Here is a 9742-nt window from a genome sequence, read left to right on the forward strand (position 1 = left end):
CATGGTTGTGTTCGCACTTCTCGCCATTCAGAAAAAGTCGGTCCAATGTTTACTTGTGTGTGGCCCCTCAATCAGTCAGATGGTTGTTTCCTTTTCCTCGCATAGGTTTTCTCTGCTTCTTTTTCTCCGACTCCGCCATGATGAAAGTCTAAAATAACGCTAATGCTGTCTTGGTCTTAACGCCAGTACCTGGCTAATGGGTGTTTGTAGTCGCTCGCAAGACCCCCTGATTCTGAGGACACCGGGTCTGGTCCCTGATCTTGCAAGGTTGGTTTTTCTGCTAAGGCCCCAATCCACGCAACACAACATTTAACCATCACAATGACTCTGAAGCTGTTAAATTAGGGTAGAAGTCTGCTTTAATCCAATTTGTTGATAGTTGATTTGATCTGTTGAACACTGTAAGATGCTATTCTTCTCTTTCAATATGTCAAATTGTAAATTCCCCTTGTGAAGAATTTCAACCGCATTTTGAAACTGGCCTTTCATCCTCTCTGTTGGCTGATTCCTACAACTCCCTTCAAATTATAGCTCTGAGCATGCATTTGTTTATTTGCTGTGACACTCACTCTTGGTGTCACTATGTCGGGCACTGGAATGTCTTAATCCAGACTAAATCCTCCACCGTGCCCCAGTGCAGGTAGATAATGGAGCAAATCACCATGACGTGCATTATCTGGTGGCTGTTTCCCCAGTTGTCAAAGAGGCCTGGGCTGAAGCGCTCAGGGATCTGGATGATATTCACCAGCCCGCCCAGCACAGCCAGAGAGTCCATGATGACAAAAAGACGCGTGGATTTTGGACTGCCCATGCCGCTGCCGTACACACGGAAAAAGAAGAGGCTGAAGCGGAACAAAGCCTGCCAGACAAAAGCTCGCAGCCGCAGGATGTTGGTGCGTGCTGTTGTAGCACAGTAGATTCCATAGGCTGACAGGAGGATGTAGGCCAGCAAGGCCGTCTGCTGCAGGGCTGGGTAGCAGAGAAGGGTGACGTAAATGACAGGAAGAGCTCCTAGAAAGAAAAAGGGAATATGTATGTTTAATTTATGGATATTATATCTACATTGTGACATGAGACGAGTATTAGATTTTGTATATCGTCATATTATGTTAAAGTGTCTGAAAAGACTTTTCCTGGTTTTAAAGGCTGTTGCATTGATAATCATTATATTTATTATATATTACACTTGTGAAATAGCAGTATATATTATATATATTCATTTAAAAAACATTAATTTCATCGAATGGGCTCGACTACATATGGATACATCTATACCACATCACAAGGGATATCATGAACATTTGTGATATTATCAATTTTATATTATAAATAAAAAATATATGGAATCAACAACATTATGTTATAAAAGTAAGTTAAAACCACTTATTTCATTTCCAGCCTAATTATTTGTGTGTGTGTAGAATTTGACCATATTTGTATTCCACACCTAAGAATTATTATTATTATTATTCTTAGGTGTAGATTTTACTCGATTAGCCTTTAGTTAAGTGGTTTCAGTGAGTGCAAGCCTCGATGTCTCAAGCTTGTTCTCTGTGCTGGGGTCATGTCAAAGCCACACCCAGCACAATCAGCGCTGACTACTGTATGTGTGTCACATTATACAACTACACTTCAAAGTAGCTGAACTATCCCTTTAAGCTCAAACAAACAAAGCTTACCCAGTGTGTTCACCAGACACACCCCTAACATGTCCAGGGAGAGTAGGGTGTCATACACATGTTCTCCACCCACATGGTTCATAAAGACATGATAGACCACTGAGCCCATGGTGGGGCAGAGGCAGGCCAGGTAGTGGACCACACAGATCCACATGCTGTCCACCTCCATCCAGGGAATGCTGAAAGGAAGCAGCACCAAGAAAAGGAAAAAAGGAATCCCTGAGGTGGGAAAGGTAGGAATCAAGAGAGAAAAGAAAATGAAAGACATGAAAATGTTTGAAATCAAGAAACATTTCGTTTTATTTTTGACCTCACGCAAATACAGCGTCCAAAGATCTGTGCTGACTCACTCAACAACGTCTTTGTTTATTGCAGTTGTTCCCAAACACTGGGTCACAGGAGATTTATTTTGGTTCACATTTTACTTAAAGGTACAGTGTGTACAATTTAGCCACATTTACAGGGGAAGTTTCATGTGTCAACTGAATATCCCTCATCCTTCCTTTCCAAGTATGTTAGACTATCTATGTAGCCTTCACTAGCACCAAAACATACCTATAAATTTACCATACATTGACCATTTGCCTTTGACATTATTGCAGTCATTTTCGATGGGATAAACAACTTGCGTGGGACACTTTCATGGGGACACTTGCGTGGAGACGCGAGGGCCTTATTATGATGGCCCTATCTTGATGTGTGACGTGTAGTCCTATTTCTGTTTGGATTTTTTGCTGTTCTATTTTCTTCAACCTTGGGTTTTCTGTTATCTGTCTCTTTTTCTTTTATTCTGTAGTTTTTCCTCATGTGTATAATGCCAAGTTTTGCTTCCTGTCCTGACTGTCTGTCCTGCTCAAATGTGGTTGACCTGTGTCTGATTATCACTGCCTCCATAGTGTATTTAGTCTTTGTGTTGGTTCATTTGTTAGTTTCTCTTCAGTTGTTGTAGTTTTTCCATGTGTTCCCGCTCTTGTTTGTCGTGTTTCTACTCTCTGTCTCTCTGTCGTTTGTATTTTAATTTATTTTTGTCAGTTTGTTTTATTTAAGGCTTTATTTTATTTTTTGCACCCTTCATTTTAATAATCCAAATAATCATGATAAAAGTCTAATTACAATAACAATGTCATGTACATATTATGCCACTATGAAAACTCTGATCCTATACAGCCCATTTACATACCATTCACATCAGCGTTCACATAAACTGTTGATTGATCATGACTTCCTGGTTTGGTGCTGTCATGTGTTTGAGCCACAAAAATGTGCTATATTTCTGTTTTGTTACTGCTGTATTTTCATTCCAAAAAAAGAATAATGAACAGACACCAAAGACGCAGAAGAAGGGGAAAATTAGGCGGAAGTGGAAGTGAAGCTTCTTCTTCTGCTTCTATTTCTGGAGAATTAGAACGTATCTTTTCAGAATGAAGAAATGCTGCACATTGACTACAGACACCTTGACCTTCTGCAGATCAGTATGGGGAATTGTATGTTTACACTTGTTCCTGTCTTAATGATCTTACTGGAAGCCAAGGGGAAAATGTAGCACGACAAAGACGCCTCGAGGGAGTTCAAGGGTGAACAGGTTTAAGCTCACTCACAGTTACACTTCCAGCCTTCCTTGTGTTTTCACAGCTGCAGTCAGGTTTTAATCACGTCTGTGTAAATGTAAATGCAACAAAAGCAGAGACGTTTATTTTAAATGGTAGCATGCAGCTTTGAAAGATAAAGAAATTCAGGTTACTTTCAAACCATCGTCAAATGAGTTCACAAAGTGTGTATTAAAGGGGAAATAAGTAGTTTATAGTGCCATCTAGAGGAGAGGCTGAAATTTACAACAAAGACCTGCTGCTCAGCTCACCCCCTCCCTTCCCTGAGCGCTACGGTATCCGCAGCTGGTCAAATGTCGTCCTCGTCGTCTTTCTCCGTGTCAGCAGATGAGGTTCGTGAGGTGAGGGAGAGGGCGAGCTACTGCGGCCGTAGCAGACGAAGCGGAGAGAGAGGAGGCGGGACTTCCGCTACAAGTAAAGAGACGCTTGTTTTGTTCTCTTGCGTTTGTCCTTACAGGCTCCGGTAGAAACATGGCGTCTCGCTGCTAACAGTGGCTATGCAACCACGGTCCGCGGTCATTCTATTTAACATGACTTTTTGAAACACTACGAAAATGAAACAAAAACTATTATACAGCGACTAGACAATGCAGGAGCACATAATATGTATACATTTTGGGTTATATAAACCCATAAATACTACATATTGTACCTTTAAGTCATCCACACGACTCACCCTGCGTTTCTCACTATAGGGCAGGGATTCCAGGGTTACGGCCTGACTGTAAGTCCTATCCGGCCAGCGGGGTGACAAGGGGAAAACTTTTTTTTTTATTTCATCTAATTTTAAAATATATAGGTTACCATAATTTCCGGACTTTAAACCGCTACTTTTTTCACACGGCTTGGATGACCAGCGCCGAGAAGTCATTCACTGGGGCTGGCCGCATGCGAGGAGCGGCTTTTGCTCTGGTCTGCCGGTGGATCCTGACAGCGTGGGGCAGTGTGGAAAAGTCTGAGATCACTGGTTTCGGGGGGCTGTCTGTTTTGTTGCATTTCTAATTTATAAATGTAGGCTACTTGCATGGATAGGAAAATGTTACGTTTTTAGAGGGTAACTGTCTCCTGCTTTAGGCTGTAATTGTAGGCCTCATTGTGAGGCTATTTTGGTGCCAATGCAATTTCTCTTTGATGTGTAGGCCTTCATGAATAATTTCAAATCGCCTACATATCCATTTGTTGAGTCAGTGTGAAAACTTGAAAACAATAGGGCCCCCTGTCCAGTTTCACCTTGACATCCCTGCTATAGGTGTGTGTCATACTGGTAAAGTGAGACGACTGCAAACAGGGTGGAGGTTGACTGAAAATACAGCATTTTGACAGTATATGCTACCTGTCTCCGCTCCCTCATGCCTTGTCCACACATAACCAAGTATCTGTAAAAACTGAGCTTTTTATGCTTTTTGTTTCTCCGTCTACATGTAAAAATATTTTTTTGTGACTGAAAAATGTGACTTTTGAAAACTCTGGGTTCATGGCTCATGTGTGGATGAGGAAAATGATGGTTATGCAATAGTTAAGCTGCTGTTTTAAGTCACACGTGTGTCCAAAAAAATGGTCCAAATAACTCATCCTCAATAATACCAGTATCCCACCTCCACCTTGTTGGAGCTCTGTGTCCATTAGTGATCCAGTCACAGGCTCACCCATCTGGTCCATCAAGAGCCACTCTCTTTTCATCTGTCCATAAAACCTTTGAACAATCTCTCTTCAGATATTTCTTGACCCAGTCTTGTTCAGTGGTGGTCAAGTTTCAGTCTTCTTTACCGTGGCCATGTCTCTGAGCACTGAACATCATGTGCAGATGAAGATTCATGTTTAAGTCTTCTCAAGTCTTTAGCACTTCATTTGTGTCTTTTTTTCTCCACATGTTTGTGAACCTGTTGAATATTTGCAACAAAAAGTTTGATTGTTTGTGGATCACGACTCAATACTTTAGCTACTTCATGAGCGCAACATCCCTCTGAAAAGCATGTGGCTCATAATTATCCACACTTTGGTATTGGGTATTGATCAGGCCACACCCTCCCTCGTTACACAAATAAACCTGATAATGCTTAAATCCAATTAGCATTCAAGTTCATATAGTTTGGAGTTAGAAAATATGCATAAAAATTACAATAATTTGCTGCCTGGCATTTGGTGTAGTGGTTAGCACTCTTGCTTTTGCAGCAAGAAGACCTGGGTTCCTGGGTTCGAGCCCCGTTTGGAACGACTTCCTTCCTTTCTGCAAGGAGTTTGCATGTTCTCCCCGTGTGTGCGTGGGTTTTCTCCGGGTTCTCCAGCTTCCTCCCACAGTCCAAAAACATGCAATATGGGGATTAGGTGAATTGGTCACTCTAAATTGACCGTAGTGAGTGGTGAACGGTTGTTTGTCTCTATATGTGGTCCTGTGACTGGCGAACTGTCCAGGGTGTACCCCACCTATCGCCCAATGTCAGCTGAGATAGGCACAGCACCCTCCTCGACCCTCTGGTGGGGGATAAAGCGGAAGTTGATGGATGGATGGATGCTGGTTTTGGACCAGGCCAGGACGAACCTTCTCATGGTGTTATAGTTGTATTATGTAGAGAGAATTTTCACATAACAAGAACATCTCTTCTGTCACTGTTTGATATTCTCATTACAGCAACTGACAGGGTCATCAGATATTTTTACATGAACAAAATATCAGCATAAAATATAGTTACACTTGACATAGCCTGTTTTCAGAGGAGGGACGCAACATTCAAATAATGTTCCATTGTTTCTAGGGCTGTAACGATACACAAACTCACGATTCGATTTGTATCACGATTTTTGACCCACAATTCGATACATTCCACAATTCTTTTTTAAATTTAAAAAACATTTTATTTAAACAACATTTACTTATATAACAACTTAATGTAACATTTAATAAAAATATTTTGGAACACTGTGAACAGATTTGAACATAAATAAATAAATGACCAACGATTTCTCTCTTTTCTGTAACAAAATAATACTGTTGAAAAATACAAAATGAATCAATCAGACTGGGATTTGTCCCCAAAGCATGCTGGGAAGTGTAGTTCTTCATGAGAAGCAGTTTTGTTCCAGTGGAAATAACTTGTTTTGATAAACAGCAAAGGTTAGACAACATTTCTGCTTGTATTTCTTGAAAGTCAGTTGTTGTTTTGCTCTTATTTTGGGGCTGTGTCTGACGCTGCCCCTGGTAGCGGGGACATCAGTAAAGAAGAGATTAATGTGATTAAAAAACATAACGCGTTAATGAAGACTGTAATTAATTAATCACAATTAACGCGATAATTTGACACCCCTAATAAAAATAAGTTTGGCAGCACTAACAGCTCATCATGTGGCTGACTGGAAAAATAACTGGGAGTTAGAAAGGGCGTTTCGCGATTCTGTTTTCTCAGCCACGAGACAGGTTCGTGGCTCTGAGTATCGCGATTTCGATACTCATATCGTTACAGCCCTAATTGTTTCTGTTCAAAGACAAAACAACAACAACAAATCAACAGAAGTTACACACTGCAGCTTTAACAAAAGTGTAATTTTGCAAACTTTTCTGTGTCTGGTATTGATTGAAGATGTTTATGGACATTTCTTGTAGAGACACGTCAGCCAAGCACACAACTCATAAGACCCAGTTAACAGCAGGATATTTCCAGGTCCAGGATTCCCTGGACAGATTACAGCTAATACCTCATATCCTCATTACAAACCCTGTCAGGTGCACTTATCTCGTTAGAAGTGAGAGTCATGTGCACAGCACAGCACATATGTGACCTGTTTCATTTGGACATTCGTATTTTAAGTGGGTGCAACTTGAGAAAATACTTTAAAAAAAAAGGGAACTTGGATGTAAACTGAAATCAGAGTCACTTACTTACCATGGGTGTAAATGTTCCCCAGCTCATTGTGGATGTAGAAAAGGCTCCTGAGACACTCTTGAGCTGTGGACACTGGCCTGTAGCCAGTCAGCACATATCTGTTGAACTGAAGGTGTGTGGGAGTCTTTCCAAAGTCCAACAGCCGCGGTCCTTTGTAAATCACCATCACTACTTCCTGCAGCCTGTGCCCTCACTGGTCCCCGTCCCTCATCATCTACATGCTTAGAAGTACCTGCACTCTGTGGCATAGACCACACCTAACCCAACATTCTTCTCCTTCAAACCCATCCTTGGACTAGACTAATTGCCAACCGGCAGCCTGTTGAGCTGGCAGGATCGCATGCCTTCAGGAGGACCAATAGGCAAGCGGCTCTTAACTTCTAAGCCGGTGTAATCCTCCCAGAGAGCCACGTGCACTGCTGCTGCTGCTCCTTAACGCAGCTCATTACTCACTAACACCTTAACATGGATTCTGTAGTTCCCTCACTACTCTGCTCACATTCTACAGCTTTTACCATGACACTGATTTACTGTGAGTGGTAATGAATGCTCGTGTTCATTACGGCTGAAACAATTGATTGATTTATCAATTATTCATTAGTTTAGTGCCAGATGGAGGCAGATAACTGTGGTGACCCCTAAAGGGAGAAGCCCAAAGAAGAGGATTACTTATTGATTTCTAAATTGTTCTTCAATTATTTCAAAATGACTTAACATTCCTCCAGTGTGGTCTAATCTGACTGATTTTACAACTTTCCATAAACATAAGTATCATATGTTTCTTCTTATTGCCTACAGACCTCATGATATTCTTCAGATTTAGCATCTGGACAAATAAAAGTGCTGATCAAAGCTACAGTAGAATTTGGATTGGCTTATTCAACTTAGTCACGAGGGACTGGCATGGATATTAGATTATTGGTTTTAATGTATTTGTGTTTGTAAGGCATAGCCATCAGGGTCAAGTGTCTTGCTCAAGAACACACAGGCATGTGGATTAGTGGAAAGACAGTCGCTCTATCACTGAACCACTTTCAGTCCCGCTTTCTCCACATCAGAACCATCTCAAAAATCAAAAATATCCTGTCACAGCCTGACCTACAACAAGTAGTCCACACTCTGACATTCTCCCATTTAGATTACTGCAACTCCCTTCTAACCGGCGTCAACCACAAATCCCACTCCCACCTCCAGCTCCCAACTCAGCAGCCAGGCTTCTCATCGGTTTTAACAAACCTCATCACATTACTCCTATCTTGGCTTCACTCCACTGGCTCCCTGTACGTTTTAGAATTGATTTTAAGATTTTACTGATCACTTTTAGGCTCGTCAAGGTCTGGCCCCTGAATACATCTCAGACATGATGACCCCATACGAGCCTGTTCGCAGCCTTAGATCGGCGGGCATCTCTCTTAACTGTTTTCCGAGGCTCAAAACCAGGGGTGACCGTGCCTTCTTCATCAGAGCGCCTCGGCTTGGGAACGACCTGCCTGCGGAAATAAGGCTTGCTGAATCAGTGTCTTCTTTTAAATCACTTCTTAAAACTTATTTTTATCTTTTTATCTCATTGCTCTTTCTTTGTGAGCACCATAAATCAATTTACTATTTCTTTTATTAATACCTTTTCTAGGTGTGTATGTATTGTATGTAAAAGCACTTTGTAAACTGTTGTTTTTAAAGGTGCTATACAAATAAAGGAATTATTATTATTGATTAAGTATTGATAATTAATACCAATAATAATAAGAATCTTTCTACTCCTAATACAACTTCATTTGTAGTACATCTATTTTAGCAAGGTGGCGGCAGCAGCAAGTGTTCCCTTACAGGACTGTATATATGTTTGTTTGAAATTTAAGTGATTTATTAAAATGCATCTTGAAGCTGAACACACTGTGGACCTGGCAGAGGTGGTGAAATTTACCACGGTCTTTGAATGCATCTCATCAGCTGCTCATCATGGCTCAACACACTGTGAACCCTGCATTACTCTCACTAGCTCTCATATACTGAAGTTGGTGGAGAATTGTCCCTCTGATTAAATTATGTCTGATGTAAAAATGGGGCCACATGATTGTTGTAGTGACTAGCACTCTGGCAGCAAGAAGACCCGGGTTTGCATGTTCTCCCTGTGTGTGCATGGGTTTTCTCTGGGTTCTCCAGATTTCTCCCACAGTCCAAAAACATGAAATATGGGGATCAGGTAAATTCATCTCATCTTTTATCTATTTGTTTATTTCGGGCATGACAGTTAAATTACCCCAGAATAATTTTTTAATTTTTGACAGTTTGACGTAACATGGGTTAGCAGCATAGCATCAGGGCTGCAGTCCAGCTCAGGACAGTCAACAGTCTATTTCGTACATGTGTCCTTATTGATCCGTCATGAGTGACCACAGTTTCGACTTGTTGCCTGTGATGTCACAGCGTCACAAAGTGGTCCAATCAACAGAATTCTTTTCAGTAGTGTGAATATTAACTTGGTTGGTGTGAGAGCCCGTTTCTGCAGATTTATTCATCCCTCTCTTCTGCAGCTCTCACGACGCTTAGCTTCGCCATTTCTTCTGGTTTAGCTGCG

General features: G+C 41.2%; 1 protein-coding gene across 1 annotated transcript; it reads right to left on the reverse strand.

Moving 5' to 3' along the window:
* Nucleotides 1-580: 580 nt before the first annotated feature.
* Nucleotides 581-7330, reverse strand: LOC310939331 (progestin and adipoQ receptor family member 4-like; the record flags this gene model as incomplete). Its single annotated transcript, XM_083904046.1, has 3 exons — nucleotides 581-1011; nucleotides 1680-1898; nucleotides 7165-7330. The coding sequence occupies 3 exons, from the start codon at nucleotides 7328-7330 to the stop codon at nucleotides 581-583; spliced, it is 816 nt and encodes a 271-aa protein (XP_083760172.1).
* Between the last annotated feature and the right edge of the window lie 2412 nt (nucleotides 7331-9742).

This window comes from Microchirus variegatus (assembly GCF_963457635.1).
Source record: "Microchirus variegatus genome assembly, chromosome: 17".
NCBI lineage: Eukaryota > Metazoa > Chordata > Actinopteri > Pleuronectiformes > Soleidae > Microchirus > Microchirus variegatus.